Source organism: Triturus cristatus, chromosome 4_2 (genome assembly GCF_964204655.1).
Source record: "Triturus cristatus chromosome 4_2, aTriCri1.1, whole genome shotgun sequence".
Taxonomy (NCBI): domain Eukaryota; kingdom Metazoa; phylum Chordata; class Amphibia; order Caudata; family Salamandridae; genus Triturus; species Triturus cristatus.
Genome location: NC_140586.1, coordinates 15,526,409 through 15,546,958, shown reverse-complemented (window position 1 = coordinate 15,546,958; position 20,550 = coordinate 15,526,409). Strand labels below are relative to the sequence as shown.

Below are 20,550 nucleotides of genomic sequence, written 5' to 3'. Positions count from 1 at the left end.
GCCCATCCTCCATCACAGGGTCCTTCTGATGATGTACAAATGTATGTAATCCATGTGCCCTAAAAGCAGTTGTTATGCTTAAATGCTAATGTTAGCTGGCATGTTTGCTAGATTGATCATAGCTTAACCTTGTGCCTAAACTGATGCAATTACTGTAAATAAATGCTACTTGGAGACTTTACCCCAGGTTTAATATCACACTCCACATAGGGAGAAACAAAAGAACTCAGCCCAAATGCACTCTGCAACTGATCTGCGATTGCTGAGCCCTTTACAACAAGTGCCCCACACCTCTGCATCATTGAAGGATAGCCTATCACCATATAAAACCTGCATGCGCCGCTGTGGTACAGCATACAGCCGATTGGTACAGCATACGGTCCCTAAGGATAACCAGTCAACACAGAGTTTGCATGCACTGCTGTGGTACAGCATACAGCCTGTACACTCACTGTACGGGCAGGCCTCACAATGTAAGTTCGGGACCTTTTCAAGGAAACTCCAGAAAATGATATGCATGCACCAGAATTCCCAAGAGCAGACTTTGGGTATGGTTAAGTCTAGGTAAAATCTATGTGCAACTGTAACCTCAATTTTCCATGTGCACTTACTGTATTTATCCACTGTCAGATAAATGCTATCAAACATTTTAGTCACTAAGCACGATAGATGATGTATCCTTCGAATGTTAATGGATGTTGATATGCAAGGGATAAACCAATTTTGGGTGGGGGTAAACAGACTCAAGCATGAGTGGTAACAGTCTCCTGGCCAGAACCTTGCAGAGTGTTTTCTAATCACTGTTGAGAATCCCTTGAGGAAAGAGACAATTAGTCTTGGGAAAAGGTCTGTACAAAGATGCTTCACAGCTGCACAACATATTTGTTCACCGGCTCTACCTCCATGTGAGCTGAGTATTTGTGAAAGAAAATTATATTTATAAATTCATGCAGATTTGAATGAGATGCATATAAATTCTACGCCAGGTCAGAGTCTAGGATTATTTTCACCCTTTCCTTACTTCACAATCACAATAACCCCCAACAACATAAAACCAATACAGACAAATTCAATAAACATACAGGAACAATATTAAAGATCATGTGATTGCAGCCAAAGTCAAGGGCTTTTGTTGTAAATCAGTTCTTCATGTAACATGGCTGACAGTTATCATTAGCCCTTCCTTTGTGTTCTTACCTCCTTAGCCTATCAGAATACCCATGTGTGTTCTAACTTGTACCGGAGTGTTCTACTCTTGTCAGTTGATGGTCTGGTCAGCTGACGAGGTGTACACTCAGCTTTGTCCTACAATAAATCTACATGTAACCAACTAGAAGTGTCCGGAGATTCATCTTCAACAGCTTTCTTATTTTTTCAGTGACTTAGTACAGGACAGGGACAGCACCAGAGTGCATGGGAGACCATACAATATAGTTAAAGGCGTCCTTTCTTCATAGAACGACAGCAGAAAGGGATTATTCAGCATGAGCCAAGTCTCTTTACCGAAACTTTGTAATGGTCAAAACAGTGCCCAGGATAGAGCCTTATCCGCCTTATCTTCTTCTTTAAAATGCCTACTTATCAGCCTCGTCTTATGACTTTTCTTAGATTGGATTTGTTCCACCAGCTGCTCTATCCCGAGGGAACTTGGTACAAGTATTCTGATCCACGTGTATGTATTGTGATCTTCTTTCTAAATGCGACACTGTGCACATTGTTTTGATTTGTCCTTTTTATGAATCTTTTCGGCACAAGTTCTTAAAACCTCTCTTTTTAATGCTTGATTTTTGTCAGGCCTAGGCCTGCTTTTTTACATTTACAACTTTTAGCTTCTTATGTAATTTACTATAATGTGAAAATATTTATTATTGGGGTTTCTAGATAAGCTCAACAGGATTACCCCTAATGTTCCGGTTCTTGATGTCCTTATGCAATTTCATGTCAATATTTTTATTCTTTGTATGCTTTATTGTATATTTGTGATGTTGCTCTTTTTCTTGTTGTGTCTAGTATGTTTTTGTTTTAAAATCGAATAAAGTTTATTGATTAAATATAGTTCTGGAATGACAAATGTCAAATTTCAAACATGTATCAAAATTTAAAATTTCATCCACTGAAGTTTTTGAATGACAAATGTGTTTTATATGACTTGAAAAACGAATATAAATGTGAAACTGAAGCACTGATTTAAGTTAAAATGCTTGACAACCTGTAATCAAACAAATAAATCAATCACTGTTTTTAGGAAGTCTATTAAATAATTGTTACCTAAAAAATCCTTTACAGCCTTCACATGTCATTGCATTGAAATGAAAACCAGTCGCTCTGTCTCCGCAGACGCCACACACGCGGGGTAAGTTTTTGTCAAACACACTGTCTGGATCAGTGATAGAGGTGCTCGTTGCCATCAACTCCATTACTGTAAGGTAAAAAATAAAAATACAAATGTCACATAATTGCTACTCTAAATAGAAGTTAACTGAAAACAAGCAACAGTGATGCTCCAACAGTCAGTAATAATGCTAAATATGAAAATGTCTGTATTGCTGTAATGCATTTAATTTCCCAAAAGGAGTGTGTTCACATAAAGGGGGTGGGGAAGAGGGGGCGGGCGGGCATGCAGTGCTCCACTGGATAACCGCATGCTCCCATAAGTGAAATCACGATTCCAAAAGGGAAAGATGTCTCAGTAGGACATCTTCCATTTTGGAAATCAGGTACCACCCCCTTTGAGGTGTCAGTATCTGATCAATGGTTTGTGACCGCAACTGAGATCACAAATAATTTATACATTCTTCTCTGAATCATAGCTAGGAGAATCTGCCCCTTTCACACCCTTATGACTTGGAGAAGGTCTTAAAATCCTTTTTACAGAGCAGAAAGATTTTTCAGACTCACAAAAGGCCTCATGTAAATAGTAGAAAAGTATTTTGCAGCTGCAAACACTGTGCATCTCGCTAAAGATTGATAAACTGTATGGTGCCAACAAATCAAAAAAGCCACTTACCTTCAGTAACAACCTTAGAATCATCCCAGGCGTGAAGACTGGATCAAGAAAAATAATTGAAAGCAGTTACCCTGCACGCAGGTAGGTAGTGTCGTTCGGCTACTTGTGGGGTCATCGGCATCGTCCACGCTGGAAGTGACAAGCTCGTGCCTATATAGGCGCCACCCCAGCGTGCTGATGTCAGTTACTTTTTGCAACTTTCCACACCAGGAGCACAGAGCCATGAGGAACACACACACCTCTGGTGTAGAAAACTAGGGCCGTAGAAATCTGATCGCAGAGTGGGGAGGATGGGTGGGTCAGTAAGGAATCAGAGGCTTGATAGAGTCTCTACCAGATAAGGGGTTACCAAAAAGGTAAGTAACTTGTCAACTTCTTCATCTGATAGAGGCTTCAAGCTTCAGATTCCTTAACTTAGAATAGATACAAAAGCAATACCTCCCTGCAGGTGATTTTAAACTAAAATGTCGTGCAGGACCAAACAGGCAAATTAGCCATCCCAAGAAGCTGACTGTCCAGGCAGCAGTGGTTGATAAACATATACAGATGCGCCCATATTGTTGCCAGGCAGATGTCCAGGACCGGAACTCTGCGTGCTAAAGCAGTGGTCTCAGCCTTGGCTCTAGTGGAATGAGCACGCAAACCCTCAGGGGGTTGCATTTTAGCCAGTCCGTAGCAGATTTAATTGCAGAGCATGATCCATAGGGAGATGGTCCATTTCTGCACGGCCTTCCCTTTCTTGACCCCGACATACCCCACGAAGTATTGATCATCCACAAGAAATGGTTTTGTGCAGTCAAGGTAGAACAATGCTCTTTTTTGGGTCCATCCGGTGGAGTCTCTCGTTTCCTTAGAAGGATGAGGCAGAGGGAAAAAAGCTCAGTAAACTGATGGATTGTCCTAAGTGGAACTGGGGGACTACCTTCAGCAAGAAAGATGCTCGAGTCCGAAGTACCAGTTTGTTGGGAAAAAAGGAGATGTAGGGAGGCTGAGAGGGCAGGCCCTGTAACTCACTGACCCTCCAGGCAGATGAAATTGCCACCAGAAAGGTCTTCTTGAAGGACAGGAAAAGAATGAAGCGGCTCAAAGAGAGTGCATAATAACCAAGTTAAGGCCCCCTTGAGGCTTAACAAAGTGAGATGGAAGAACCATATTGTGGATCCTTAAGGAACCTATTTATAATAGGAGACTTTAAGAGAGAAGGCTGATCTGGGAGACACATAAGGGGAGAGATGGCAGATAAATAACTCTTCCAAGTGGTCAATGCAGAATCCTGAAGGGCTAGGACAAAAATAAACAAAATAATATGGGAAAGGGGGGCAGATAAGGTATAAATCTGTTTACCGGCACACCATGCCACAAATGTATTCCAACAGCTGGTGTATACCGTCTTGGTGAAGTGACGCCGGGCTACCAAGATAACATTGCAGACTTCGAGTGGAAAGCTGTCAACTGTCGCCACTCAATCTCGACATATGAAGACGGAGCATTAACAGGTTTGGGCGGAGAACCCACCACTGCTGCTGCGACAGAAGATCCTCCCAAAGAGGGAGCCTGATCGGAGGACCGATTGCCATGCTCAACTGCTCAGGATACCAAACTCTCCGAGCCCAGTCCGAATCATAAGGATGACTTGGGCCCAGTCATTCCAGATCTTCTTAAGAACTATGGACAGGAATTGTAACAGAATCCTTTTTTAAAATTGTCACTGTGGCGCTGTTTAACTGATCATAGCTTTCAGCCTAATCCCTCTTGCTCGATCACACAGCGTTACCTCCTCTGTGCACTCCCCTCCCCAGGCCTCCAGCCAATCGGACGTAAGGAAGTGGAGCCAGAGGCGGGGCATAGGTACAAAGCTCGTTTTAGCGTGAGGAGCCGGCAATTGTATGATTGTTGCTTGGAACAGCGGCGCGCAGTGCTTTGTAATCGAAAACTGAATTGTAACAGAATCCTTTTTTAAATTGTCACTGTGGCGCTTTTTAACTGATCATAGCTCTCAGCCTAATCCTGCTTGCTCGATCACACAGCGTTACCTCCTCTGTGCACTCCCTTCCCCAGGCCTCCAGCCAATCGGCCGTAAGGAGGTGGAGCCAGAGGCGGGGCACAGGTACAAATATGCTCACCTCAGCACAGGAGCGCAGCAAACGGGCGCAGAGGGCGCGCCGAAGGCGTGCCAAAGGCAAGCCCGTCTGCGCCTGTCCGCGCCCAGCCGGGACCAGGGGCCACAACGCATGGCCTAATAATTAAATACTCTCCAGAGACACTTCGATCCTTAGCCAACTATCGCTCATCCCTCAAGCTGGCCACGCACAACCGCATCAGGGAAACAATATACACTCAGAGCGCTACCATTCAGCCCCATCTATCCCAAGCCCCAAACAACCGGTCACCGCCACTCCAAACCCCTCTAATCAGTCCACTCTCCATATCATCTACCTTAACACTCGCTCCCTGGTTAAACACCAACTCGACATCCTCTTACTACTCAGATCTGAGAAACCAGATGTCCTTTTGCTTACTGAGACATGGCTTACTGAAAACTCTGCCCCCGACATCCTAGCAGCCCTCCCCGCGGACTACTACATCCTGGCGGCAAATCGGCCCCCAGGAAAACACGGCAGGGGGGTAGCCGCTATCATCCACAAAGATTACCAGTTCACCACCCTCACTCCTCTCATCCTTCCTGAGGTAGAAAATTTAGTCATCAAGTTAGACGCCACGTCCGGCTCGATCATCTTCGTATTAATCTACCGTCCCCCTCAGGCGATGGCCACATTCCCGCTTTCCTTAAGCGAACAAATGGCTGACCTTGTTACTAACTACACAAGGGTCATGCTCATAGGCGACCTAAACTACTGGCTCAACGAGACCTCGGGTGGACCACAAGCGCCAGAATTGTCGGAACTACTGTCCAGCCTGAACCTGGCTCAACACATATCCTCTCCCACCCACATAAAAGGTCACACATTGGACCAACTCTGGTCCTTAAATCTCACAATATCTACTCCTATCATCTTACCCTGCATATGGTCTGACCACCACTCTATCAATTTCACTATCACCACCAATTCCAGGATCAAGATCCCTCTAACAGGCGGAGGCACAAGTAGTTCCCTATATCGCTCCTTACACACACATATAAACCTATCAGGCAGGCCCTATCAATCCTGAGGGCAGGGTGCTTAGTTTCCATGTGAGGGGGTGCCTCTGCCTGAGCAGGGCCCCTCTGCAGCTGGCAGAGTCTATTCTCTGTGGCTGTTTGTGGATACGGTTACACCATACACTCTTAAGTGCATTATAACCTCGCTGTAAATGCTAACTCTGGGATGGCTGCATCAAAACATGTCGTGTTTGGTGTCAAACGCTTTGAAATCATACCCCCACACCAGTAACTGGTGTGGGAGTACGATCCCACCCTTCTAGAGGGATAGACATGTACCCACTGTGGAAACACTGTAGAATCCTGAAAGAGCCCTGGCATCACAAAATGGATGCCATCAGCACAGACACTGGGCTGTCCTCCTGCTGCTGACCGAAACTCACAGTGAGTTTCGGTCAGCAGCAGGAGGCCAAACAATAGGCATCCTGTCACAGGGAGGTGTCACCACCTTCCAGACAGGATTTAGTGTATTGGGGCTGGGTGGGTGAACTCCTGTAGTGATTTGCAATCCTGCACTGGGGAAGCAGTAGGCTCCTCTGTGCATATGCCAGCTCAAACCGGCTACCTGCCCCTGCTCTGGCGCGAAACTGGACAAAGGGAAGTGGGTGTAACCACCCACTCCCCTGACCCTCCCATAGGAGTGGTCATAGAGCTAGTCCCTCCCTTTCATTTAGTATAAGATAGGGAACCCTTGCCATTGCAAACTAGATATCCCTGGACGACGCTCTGAAGAAGAATCCTGGACCTTAGACGTTCCACTACCTTTGGAAGACTGAATAATCTCCCTTGGAGTCAAGGAGTGACTACCCTGCTTGGCAGGCACCAAAACTTTGAATCAACGGTCGCAAACTTCCCACTCCCGCCGGAGTCCGAAGTCCCTGCAGCCCCGGAAGTGGATTTCCTGACTTCTCGACGGCCATCGTGAGTCCCCAGCGAAGCTGAGGCAAGTGGACCCCACGAGTGACGAGGAAGAGCAATACCCGGGTACAGTGCTCTACTTTCGAGTGCAATCCCTTCACGACGTTCTACGAACTTGTGCATTGGACCACGTGTGGTCCAAGCCTCCAGCAGGGTTTCCACCGAAGATCAGAAGCCTACCTCGTCCCGAGTGACCGTGGGCTCCTGTGAAGTGAATCCTCCTGAGGTGTCTTCGCGATCCCTTGCCGGTTGGCTTGTGGGTCCTCTGAAGACTTTTCTACAGAACCAAAGGGCTCCCCTGGTTGCTCCAGGCCTGCCCTGACTTACCCTCGCTGGGTGAGTCCCTCAGACCTTGCTGGTCTGCACCGCTGACTTTCTTCACTTTCCACGAGACTTGCTGTTGCCAAGGCTTGTTGGCTCCAATCCAGTTGCCGACACCTCAGTAAGCTGCAGACTTCGTGGGACACACCGAATCCAGCTCCTGGTTGTCGTCGACGCCTCCTGGACCTCGTGGCTGAAGAGTCAAGACACCCGTGATCACCTGAAATCACCCGACGACTGTGGGCATCCATCTTCCTGGACCCGGGTCACTGGCAAGTGACATTGAACACGGTCTCCTCTGCTTTAAGGGCTTCTTTCTTCTGAATCCAGCCTTGGATTCCACTGGACACTTCTTCACAAGCAGCAAGTCTTCTTTGGCTCCCATTGAAAACGACGCCACGACCAGACACCAAAAGACACCTATGCAACCGGCTTCCGTGGGTGAGGTAACTCCAGCACTCCGGTGCTCCTGTGTGTGTTGGCTCTAGAACTACTTACCCTGTAAGTGACTTGCTTGTAGACTCTCCCGAAGTATCCTAAAACTGCAAAATTCCAACCGCGACGTGCTCTATTGAAGTCTATTGGGATCCGCGGCTGTGTTCTCACACTGCATGCGTCTCCCTTGGGTCCTTTACTTACCTGCCTTGGGTGGATTAGTGAGGCCCCAGCACTTCTGAAGGCTCTAGGCCTTCTCAAATCGATATTCTTATACCTCTTTTTTAGTATATGGTCTGGTACGCCCCTAGGGCTCCAGCCATATAAGTGCTTCATTTGTTGTGAAACGTTGATATTTGAATGTGTTCCTGACTTCTAATCTAATAAAGAGATTAGTAGAGTGTGTCTAGAAATAAATACATATATATTCTATATATATATACACACTTGTGTGGTGTCTTTTCATTTGGTAAATCAAGAGATTATAAGGTAAAACAAGCTGCTTTACATTCCTCAGAGACTTAGCCTGAAGGCTGCTCTCCACAGCTACCACTAGGATAGCTTTCTTTAAAAGGTTGTCTTAAACCTATCTACCATAAGAGTCGAATTGGACTGGTGCAAGGTGGCCACTTTAACTAGTGACCAGCATATGCCAGGCCAACTTCTCACAGGAGTTATTTTATAACAACTTATAAATATAGCTTCCCATTGGGACCAGATAGGAAAATAAAGTTTAGTATGTCTGAATCTTAAGATGCATCTTTTAGTAAAGGTGATTTTTACATTCTGTGTTTGAAAATACCACTTTTAGAAAATAGGTATTTTCTTGCTTAGCCATCCTGTGTGCCTCTGCTAGGGGGTGTATTGACTGTCTGGCTTTGGAGTGACAGGGGCTGGGGATGTGCAGTGGCTCCAGAGGGTCTGCATGAGTAGGGGCTGGGCTGAATCGACCTGGACTGCATTTAGAGTAGTGGGAGGAGATTTCCTTGCACCTGAATGGGCCTGGTCTGTGGTAGACAATGATGTCTCTGCCCCCTGCTGGGAAGCTGGGCCAGAGAGGACCAAACTGGTTTGGACTAAGCACCAACACTCTGCCTGAGAGGACAAAGGAAGTTGGAGTATAAATATTGGGGCCCAGACCCCAGAACTCTAGAACTCTTTTGAAACCAAGAAGAATGCCAAGAAGAAGAGCTGGAGAAAGCTGTGAGGAGAGACTACCGCTTTGCTGTGTTGGCCTGCAGTGGTTGCTTCTGTCTTGGGCAGTGAAAGGACTGAACTGAACTTACTACAATTTGTTTTTGTGAGTTTCTCCAAGGGCTTGGGGTAGTTCAAGAAGTCTCAGGAACAGCAAAGACTTCAAGTTCTTCTGCCATCAGCAATGGGGACTGTGTTTTGTGCTGCAACAGAAGAAAAAGCAACCCGATGCAGTCTAAGACACCGCTGTCGGCTCGGTGTCCTGAAGGCACCACAGAGGGCACCGCCACAATGTTGCATTGCAACCCTGGTCTCACCGACTATGCCACCTGATGCCACCACCATGCCACTGCTTGAACCACGACCTGTGGGCACCGTACTCCTCACTGCCTCACTTCACACCATCACCTTGGTATCCCCGATGATGCCGCTCCACAGCTACATAGATGCCGCTGCTTGCACCGTGGTTCAAGGGCACCTTTCCTAAGTTATACGTCCTCATTCCGCACCACTGTCTTGGCCTACCGAAGCCGGCACCATATACTTCAGTATGACAGCGCTTCAGCAACAACGACGACGCTGCTTGCACCGTGACGAGCACCTCATCACTTTGCACCACAGCCCTGGTCGCACCGCAGCCCTGGTCTCACCGACGCTGCTGGATGGCCGTCAACGAGCCGCTACCTGCACCGCGACATGAGGGTATCACACGCAGCCCCGACGTCTGCCAACGCCAGCACTATCATCTTCAACCGCAAGGAGTTCGATCTGCAACATGTGTAACTTCAACGGCCTCGACAACTCCTGCACCAAACTCTGGAACCGACGCCTGCGAATGCCGGCTCTTAGGGGCTCATCAAGAGGTCGCTGACACCCTGCATTTCTGAAGGTACTGTTTTGCGGGTCTTCCCAACTCCATAGCTGGTCTGCGTTACTGCGGTCAGCCAGAACTGTTTGGATTTGTTGTTCACGACGCCGTGATAGTCCCAGAGGGAGCTATCGACGTCAAGGAACTGTATTTCAAGCTTATTTTGATTATTGAAGATTTCTGAGAACTGTATGGTGGATTGTTATCGTTTTTTTGGTCTTGTTTGAAGTATATAAAAATATTGGATTTTACTGGTGTGGTGTCCTTTTGTAGCGTCTTCACTGTATTACTGTTGGTTACGGGCAAATGCTTTACACACTGCCTTTAAAATAAGCCTGACTGCTCATGCCAAGCTACCAAAGGGGTGAGCAGGGGTCGTTTTAGGAGTGTAACTCCCTTATCAAGACTTGTTCCTACTTGGACAAAGGTGCAAACCCTTGCCAATTAGCAACCCCCATTTCTACGTCCGGTTACACCTACACAAGCCTTCCCTTGTGGAGGGTAGAAAGGCTTTCAATACCAGTCGGATCATCTGGCGTTCCACTAGGTTGATGTGGAGTTCCCATTCTACCAGAGACAAGAGGCCTCTGAACTCCACCTCTCCCAGATGGCCGCCCCAGCCCAGGAGTGATGAATCTGTCACTATTTTCAGATCTGATTGGGGAAGGAAGAAGAGTCTGCCGCTGAACCAATCATGGTTTGTTAACCACCATTGCAGATCTTTTGCAGTGCCCTCCAAGATCTGGACCATGTCGGAGAGATTCTCCTGATGCTGTGCCCACTGGAACTTCAGGTCCCACTATAGATCCTGCATATGCCAGCAGGCATGTGTTACAAGCAGGAGGCAGGAGGCCATGAGGCCCTGCAGCCTCTGAGTCAGTCTCACCGAGACCTAGGATAGAGGCTGAAACACGGGAGACAGACAACATCATATTCCATAACTTAGTATGATTTACGCAATTGAATGCTGAGGTAAGAACCATAAAAATGTAAAAATAGGGTGGCCTTTTTGGCCACAGTGTACTTTGGAGTTATTTAGTACAGCTTCAGGGACTGGTTGATGGTACCAAGACCAGGCATAAACCCATACTGTAAGTCAGATATGATGTTATTCATAGCCTGAATATCTTGGGTTTGTACTTGTAAGAATAAGCCCAAAACTGTACTGTGACTAGAAAAGCTCAGATGAAAGGGAGCATCTGAGAAGCGGTCAGGTGTGAATTCGGCATGTTGTTAGTGAACCCCAGCGAATGCAGAAGATAAGCCGTAGTCTTGAGGTGGCAGATGACTGACTGGGACAAGCCCACCTTCAGCAGCCAGTCGCTGAGATAGGGAAAGACTGGCCACCCTGATTTCCACAGATGAGCTGCAACCACCGCTATCACCTTTGTGAACACCCAAATGGCACGGGTAAGGCCAAAGGGCAGTACTACAAACTGAAAGCGCTCGTTGCCTACCCTGAACCACAGGAAATGTCTGGACAGGCAGGACGGGGTTGTGGATATAAGAATACTGCAAATCCAACACCACCATCCAGTCTCCTAGGTCCAGGGCAGAGAGGACTTCTGCGAGCATTTTGAATTTCTTCTTTTTCAGAAAGGAATTGAGAGGGTGCAGGTCTCGGATAGGGAGAAGTAATCTGTCCTTCTTGGGGACCAGAAACTAGAGGGAATAGCAACCACAACCTACTTCTAATGCTCACACCCTCTCTATGGCTCCCTTGGCCAAGACAGTCTCCACTTCCTGACAGAGTAGGGAGAGATGGTCCTCGGTCAGATGTCACAAGTGGGTGGCTTGGGTGGAGAGATAGTCACAAAGGGAAGTGAGTAGCCCCTTCGGACAATCTGGAGAACCCAGTGGTCCGATGTTGTTGACCTACAGTAGTGCAGGTGATGGTTTATCCGCAGACCACTTATTGCTTATTATAGTCAACGGGGAAACTGAAGAGGCTTGGAGAAAACATTTTCTTACCCAAGGTGTTTAGCCTTTTGGATTCCCTTTCCGGTGGGGCGGTAGAGAATGCACCAGGATTTACTTTGGAAGTGGAGGCTTAGACTACCAAGCTCTCTGGGGTTAGGGTTTTGGGTTAGGAAAGGCGGGGCATCAGACGGGGAGATGGTTGTGGGCTTTTGTCCTCGTCACAGGAATCCCTGTGCAGGGTGTTGACCATGCCCCAAGCAGGACGTCCATAAGGGCTTCATTAAATTAAAGAAACAGTTCTGAAGGGATGACTCCTGGTTGAAATACCTCCGTCAAAATGTTAAGTCTTGACAGCCACAAAGGGCAAGTGAAGGTCCAGGGCTTCGGCCACCCTCCTTACCACCCTAGAAACCTTTTGCACATTAGTCACAGTAGGAGGAAGGACCAAGCCAGTATCTGGGGAGGTGTCCAGTCCACTAGCATCCGCCAATTCCTCATACCAGTCCATATTAAGATCTAGGAACTGGTATTCTTCAGGGTCCAGTGGCCCCCAGCCAATGTGCCCCAAGTCCTAGCCCAAAGGGATAGGGCTCAGACTCCATCCTGGAGGGAGTGGCTCCAGTCGGTGTTGGATGATGCCCCTCTGGCTCAGTGTTGGGGATAAGAATGGTGTCGGTGCCGGCCGCACCTGGAGCATTGACAATTGGACAGGCATCGGGGAAGGTCGAGGTGGCACAACCGGCATCAGTCCATATCCATCTGTTGATCCAAGGGGCCCGCCTGGTGCAGAGGGTGGACCTGCCAGTGGGGAACCAGTAGGGCCCCTCAAGCCTGCAGAGGCCCGAAAGTGCTCCAGTGGGGACAGCCACCTAAATAGGAGGTGCATGGCATCATAGAATTCTCAGAGTTGGGTGGGGTCGCTCCGGTTCCTGGAAATTTGGGTAAGCAAAGAGAGAGCCCAGACATAGCTCAACCGTGCAGCCAGGCCTAGAGTGACGTTGCTTCCTCATATCGTCGGATGACTGACGGATGGGGTGAAGTGAAAGACCTCATCAACTTTTTGCTCTTCTTCTTTTTGTGGGACTTATCAGAGTGGGACAACTTTGACGAAAATCTTTGGCACCTTGACCTTCCTCTAGACCGCCGCGATGTAGCACATTAAGCAGCAAGGAGCTTGAGGGATCACTCACTCAAGGCAATTGGGCTGCATGGCGCAACAATGGATGCTGGTCTTGGTGACATGGCCACGTTCAAGGAACCAGAGACAGGTGAGGTGCTGGTCTCTCACCGACATTTGCCAGTGACAGGCACTGCAGGACTTGAATCCAGCCTTCCTGTTGGACATCTTTGCCACCTCAAGTCTCCCCCAAAAATTTGACAAAAATTCAAAAAGCAGCTGGGGTAGCTCTCTCCAGATCTGTACTGACTGGCACGGAAAGAAAAGAACTGAGGTGGCACTTGCGTAGGCACCGTGCACGTCACTTCCGGCGTGGGAAATGAAACGCAGAGCAGAATGATGCCACCAACCAGTGCGCAGGGGTCCTGCTCCCAAATAAAAATTCTGGATGCAGTCAGACGCCTGGGGATAATTCTTAGGTAAGGAATCTGCGGCTACAAGTCTCTAGCAGATATATATTGTCATACAAGGGTAACTGCAGATTAGTATGCATCTTCAGGCATGGGTATTAATTTATTAGAGACAGATGTATTAGCAGTATTACACAACTGTTGCTTTTCATTCCTTGTCTTGTCAGTTTCCACACAGTCCACATAAATGGGGCAACTGGACGTTGAGGTAGAAAGCTATTTGTACAAGTACACTGTATGAACGCCTCTTTAGCATTCTGAAAGCTGGGCAGTGACATTTTCTTTCTTAATGCCTAGTGTTTAGATAAGGCAACAGGACAAACAAGCATTGGCAAAGCCACTAGGTTTACCTTACTACAGATCTATTGGCTTTTTCAATGCTTTTTTTAGTAAAACAAAAAGAGCTATTATGCATTTTACTTCCAAAAACTTCGAGACTAACAAGTACTAGATCACTAACAATTCTCATAGGCATGTACTAATGATTAGAACTTATTTGACCAAATTCGAAAGTTGCCATTTATCTGCCAAGAACTAAGAATGTGTTTGAAGTTTAGAGGGCCTTGTTTTGAATAAAAGCAGGTTGTGATGGTGAAGGGCGTGGTACCCGATTATTAATTAATAAGGCTAAAGAGGAGGATTAAGTCAAGTAAGAGAGACACCTATATGGTCCTCTGGCTTTGTGAAAACACTATAGTTACTTCAATATACTGATTGCCAAATTCAGTTGTGTGTTTGTATTTATTTCCCGTAGATTCCTATGAAATGTTTTGGAGTCCTTATTTGCATTAATATTCGCTGTAAAGTCTGGTAAATATAAATAGTAGCAAATGACAACACAATGAAGTGGGCAAAACGTGTGCAACACCATGTAACGCACGCCAATTTTCGCAGTACTAAAAAAAGTAATTATTTGACCCAACCTGATGTAAAGTGGGCTCTAAATATACCTCTAAAGAAGAATATCTCCGGGCACCGGTCTAATTAATGCCTAATATCAAGAGAGGAGCAATCAGGGACTGATTCATATATATTTTATTCAGCATGCCTAGGGTGTCTCCTGCACGCAAATATTCTTAACATTCCCATGTGCGACATACACATGCTCACATTGCGCTTGTACAAGAGGTTTCTGTCCCCTCCACAAGCATGCTGCATGAACGTATAGATGCGGGAGAGTTCTCTTGGAAGTGTTAGAAGAACGGCAAAGGTTTTGGAATGCAAGTGAGCTGTAAACTTGTGCCGTGGTGAGTTTGTAGGCATTAACCATGTGCATATCCAAACTTAGACGTAAGCGATCGAGGTGCAACCAATGAGAGAGACCACCAATAGATGCCCTTCTCTGCAGTGGTGTGTGGAAGGAAAGACGTTTAATGGAAAAGCATGCGTCAGGTAGAGGACACATTTGTTGGAATTACAGATATTTTATAAATGCACTACTTTATGGGCAAGTCGTGTAAGGGAAGTGGTGGAGGATAGGACACCAATGTACTGTGTACGTGACATTGCGGAACTAATTACTTTTTTGTGGGGATAGGGTCGTGTCTGGATTCTACTTTTACATTGAAGTAATGGCCATTTCTATAAAGGGCAATTACGCAATTTAGGTGTAAAAAAAAAAAAACAGGTTACCCCTCCTGGTATCTGCAGACTTCTCAAGAAAAAGTTTAAAAACATGGCTTATATTTGATAAAGACTACATCATCTAACTGCATTATTAAAGGAAATATGGCGTTGGGAAACCTACATGCTACCATACCAATCACACATGCAGGGGAGAAAAGAAAGAATTCAAACAGAAAGCATATAAATATTGTCAGTCAGTCAATATATCTTTATTTCGGCTTAAGCCATAAAAGAGACATCCATATACAAAATCCATTTTACAAGTCATTAAATAAAAAAACAAGTTTAAAATATTTACAAGTTTTAAGAATAAGTAAAAAAATATTTCTCTTTCAGAAGATTTGCCCTGATGCACCACATGCGATAAAAAAATCTGGATACTGCATAGACAATAGAAAGATCAGTGTTTGTTTTTAGCAGTCTGTAAACTTCCATACAACGTGAAGAGCCCAAATTCCTACATAAATTTATGAGCTCACTCCGTCGGATTTTACAATAGCCTTCACAAAAAAACAGAACATGTAAATCAGTTTCTTCGTTAGCTAAACATGCAGGGCAACCCTTATCTGTACCGTTGGACCATTTATTCGTCACAGCATGGAGCGGGAGACATCCATGACGGAACTGCAGAAAAAGTTTCCTGGCAAGAGTGGGTTGGATCACATCAAGGACTGGTTCCAGGGCATATATACATTTAAACTCTAAAAATGTAAAAGACATGGGCCCAGATCTGGTACCTATATTCAAATCATTCATATGTACCTCCCAGTACCTTTCAATCAGTTTTTTACGTGTGACATTAAAACAAGTGACACTTGGATTATCCCATAAATCGCCAAGCCCCATGAGAATTAGATTTTTTTTAATGTATGCAAGCCACGGATATCTCCCACTCCCAGGGGTGCTAAGGATCTCAATCAGCTCATTAGGTCTCGCCTGACCCAGCGCATGCGCTGGTCTGGCGAGACTTATTGAGAGGGGTCCAAAAAAGTGCTACCAGGCCAGCCTAGAGCTACAGTGCATGTGCGCGGGCGCGCGCACCGCGTTTTACCGCAATTACTTTCACTTTCGGCTGGACAGCCGCTTTGATGTTTGATCGTGATCGGATCGCTATCACTTTCACTGCCGCATGGCCGCTTTGCATAGCCAATAGGTCTCGCTTTTGGGACCTTATAAGTATTTATTTACGCAAATGTTGCATGGCTAAACACTTATAAGGTCCCAAAGGCGAGACCTATTGGCTATGCCAATGCTTGTTTTTAAATGACACTAGTTCCGGGGTTGTCCAAATCCTTCTCCAGTAAAGCAGAGGCCTACAACCAGCCTCTTTAGTGATAGGTCTTACGCCAAGATCTAGGCGCAAGGGAGTCAAGGGAGTGCTCTGTGGTAGCCCAACTAACCGCCTGAGAAACTTGTTCTCGGTGATTGTGATAGCGATAGTTGTAGAATGTCCCCAAATCTCGGCACCATATAAAGTAGCACTTCTTATCTGGGTTTTATACATTTCTATCACGGGACTTAGTGGTTTGTAATGTGTGTTCTTAAAAAATTTTGCTAGACCCCCTGAAGTTTGGATTAATTTGAGATGAGCCTTGGTTAATTGGGTGGCCCAGAGCAATTTTTCATTTAAGGTCACCCCCAGATACTCAAATTCCTGAACTCTTTCTAGAGGAACTCCTTTCAGGTGAGGACCAGGATGGGTATATTTTCGCGGATTAAAGACCATATATTTAGTCTTTTGTACATTGATCTCTAAACCGCGATCCTTACAGAAGCTTAAAAACCCGTCCAAAATCCTCTGGAGCCCCATAGGGGATTTAGAGAGAAGGAGTGTGTCGTCTGCAAACATCAACGCCGGTACAAGACCCTGCGCCAACCTAGGTGCATCAATGTTCTCGCATTGGCGCAGGGCGTGCACCAGACCGTGGATGTATATGCAGAATAGTGTAGGAGCTAAGACACACCCCTGTCTCACTCCCCTCTTTACTGGGATAGGATTGGTAAGATCCCCATTTTTCCCATATATCACTCTTGCATAGTTCCCTTCATGGAGGCGTTTTATTGTCTCAAGGAGGTAGGGAGGAAGCCCCAACTCCCGCAGCACCCTCCAGAGTGCTTTTCGAGGTACCATGTCGAAGGCACTTCTCAAATCAACAAAGACCAGATAGAGACTCCCCCTTTCTACCTCCACCGTTTTCCAGTAGAGGAGCTGGAGCCTAAATACCTGATCTAATGTTGAAATTTTCGATCTAAACCCAGCCTGGAGATGGGACAGAATTTCATTTTCCTCTAACCAGGTTTGGACTCGATCTAGGATAATTCTGGCGAAGACCTTTTGCGAGACGTCAAGCAACTAATTGGCCTATAATTACATGGGAGAAGTGGGGAGCCTTTTTTGAATATAGGGATAACCTCTGCCCCTAGCCAAGATTCAGGTATATCCATCCCAAGTAAAATATTGTTAAAAATCACACATAAAAATGGACCCCAAATTTTAGGCTCTCTCTTAAAGAGTTCGCCCGGGACATAATCTAGACCTGGCACTTTTCCTGGAATAATTCTATCAATAGAAGTTTCTACCTCTTTTATAGAAATAAGGGGAGGATCTAGTTCTAAACTGTGGAGACTATTAGGTATTGGACTTATATAAACTGCACTATCAGGCTCCAGAGAATAAAGGGCCCAGTAGTGAAGGACCCAGCTTTCAGCCGCAATATTGGGTTCCAGGGGTGTCCGCCCTTCTCTAGATCCAGTAGCAACCAAGTTCCAAAAGCCCTTAACATCCTTACATTCAAGGGCACTTTTCATTTTGTCCCACTGTGCTATACCCCATGTTGTCTTGGCAGCAATAATGCTCTTTTTGTATTGGGCCCTAGTTAATTTAATATTGGTTTGGGACTTATCTTTAATCGCTGCGATGAGGGCTTTTTTAGCTTCGGCACAGCTTTTATCAAACCAAGTCACCACTTTTTTGTTACCCCTATTAGAGATAGGATTTGCTTTACTAAATACCTGCCTTAGTTTACAAAAAATATTATCATTCACAGCTCCAACTTTGGAAAATAGGTCAGGGCTAATACTAGCATCCAGATGGTCATACAATTGCTCAAAATCAGCAATTATACTCTCATAGTGTGACCATATTTTTATCACACCTCTCCATCTGTGACCACTTTACCTTCCTCTTATTATTGGAGAGAAATAAATCCTTCCTGATTGAATATTCTGGCTCAGTGTGGCCACTATGTATAGGACATGTCAAAGACACTGTTAGGGCATTATGGTCACTATCATGCCTGGGAAGTATAATAAAATCAGCAATCATAGACCAGCCCTTGCATTCAATCAGGACGTAGTCCAAGATTGACTCATGTCCATTTTTATTGTAGGTGCATTTATCAGGGGTATCAGAATTAAAACGGCCATTACAGGCCCGAAGAGAGTATTTAAGGGTCAAAGCTTTTATTTGTAGGGCCAAAGCTGACCATGCGCGAGCCGGGGGGCTATTAATCTCAGGGATTGCCCAAATCTCATCATCTTCCCGTGCATAGGAGTCATCAAGGTCTTTGATTGGTTCAAAGTGGCAATTCAAATCGCCACCAATTAAGATCAACCCCTCTTTAATTAAACCTTCTATTACTGTATCAAGCTGTTCTAAGGTAGGAGACTCCCTACCATTCTTTACTGGCCTCGAATATACATTGATTAAATTAATTTTAAATTTTTTATTGAATGTCAAGTTTAGGCTAAGAATATCTGATCCTGTCTGTGCCTCAGTTGTAATTTCGCACCCCAGATTGCTCCCGATCCATGTTGTAAGACCTCCAGAGGGCCTGCCCTTTCCATTAGAAGTAGCTGGGATAAAAAAGGAAGCGAAACCTGGGCGCACATAGTCCTCGACTGCCCAGGTTTCCTGAAACATACATATATCGTATGAGTCTATACATTTTCCCCATTCGGGGCAGTTCCATTTGCTTTTTAGGCCAGCAATATTCCACAACACTATTTTAAGATTAGGTTTGAAACTGGCCAACAGTGTAGGAGTAGCTATATTCCCTGAATGTATGATCTCCATATTAGCCATGTCAGGAGTAGGTGCCATCACTTTTGTGGTTAATGACTATGCTATCAGGAGATTGCGGTGGGGATGGTATTGCCCTCCGACCTAAGGGAGGTACAGTACATAAGCTAGTTGGACATAATCCTTCCGATAAATGTGGATCAGCCTTCAGCAGTATATCATCTTCAAGATTTTCTACTATACCTTCATCTAATTTTCCCCCTAGTCAATCAATCTCATCAGGTAACCGGAATCTGTTTTGTAATGGAATGTTAAACTGATATTGGTGTGGGCGCATGAGGTTCTGCCTTCGAAGGGGGTACACTGTTTGCCAGTCCTGAGACCCAATGCCTCGATCTACCCTCTTCGTAGCCCCATCCACATAAAAATAAGTAAGTGGAAGGCACTTAATACGTGTGCCTCTAGGATCAAAATTACAGTGAATGTAATGTGTTATATGTGGTTTCCTAAGATTTACTATAATACACTCTCCTTCAATATCTTTGGGCCTATTTCCTAACCAGTCAACTCTGCGTGTCATCAAAATGTCATTGGGATTTATTTTGAACCCTCTGCTAGAGAAGAGATGGAGACATTTATTTTTTAATTCGATATGAGTCTCTATCGGTCCCGAGGTCCGAGAAGGATTCTTTTCCTCTCTCTGCCTCCTTTCCTCCCCAGTGAGTGAGCAGTGAGTTGTAGTAGCGCGTGCACCCTAGACCTCAGCATTCAGTCATTTAATGCACTATGCCCCGCAGCGGATGTACCCCGAGCACTTAGTCCACTCTGCTCCGGATGCGCTGTTCTTTGGTGCATGCACCCTGAGCCCCGGCAGTGAGTGCACGCCGACCCCCAGCTCCCCGCCCGCAGTAAGCCGCTTCACTGGAGCCTGTGCACTGCAGCCTCCGCAGCGGTGCGTCGGTGAGCACGGCCTCGGAGCCTGTAGTCCTGGACCCACGGGCACAGCCCCAGCTCGATGCTCCCCGCCGGCCCCTACAGTGCACGCAGCAGGAGCTGAGCACGACAGGTCCTGCCTGGGCTTTAAACCAAGCCCGCCGATCGATCCCTTTAAACACGAGGACGCTTCAGACGGGCCGGCGGGGTCCAATATAAATATTATAAAATGCACAGTAATACACGCTTGCTGGATCCGAGCACGACGTATAATTGTATAAATAATGAGGTCATTCGAAGACACATTTGAAGAGATCTTTTCTGAAATTTGTGAAGTACTACGTCGATCATTGTTTTCATATTACTTGCAACTTTGGCAGTGCTTTAAGTGGGATGGTGGAGGAGCTTTAAAGGGGTGTGGTCTCTGTAATCAACGGTGAGGCCTAAGAACCCTGCACAAATTCGAAACCATAACTGAAAACCGTAAGCAACTATACATTTAAGTTTATACAGAAACATGCCTCTGTGCCATCAGAAATAATAATAAGTCTGAAAAGTGC

General features: G+C 45.9%; 1 protein-coding gene across 6 annotated transcripts in view; it reads right to left on the bottom strand.

Annotated features, from left to right (window-relative positions):
• VDR (vitamin D receptor) overlaps window positions 1–20,550 on the bottom strand; it is a 799,659-nt gene that overhangs the window by 595,637 nt on the left and 183,472 nt on the right. For all 6 annotated transcript variants that reach the window (XM_085600241.1, XM_085600238.1, XM_085600240.1 and 3 more), the window contains one exon: window positions 2,269–2,419. In XM_085600241.1, coding sequence (XP_085456367.1) covers window positions 2,269–2,417 — 149 coding nt within the window. In that variant the 5' untranslated portion in view covers window positions 2,418–2,419. The remainder of the gene's footprint in view (window positions 1–2,268; window positions 2,420–20,550) is intronic.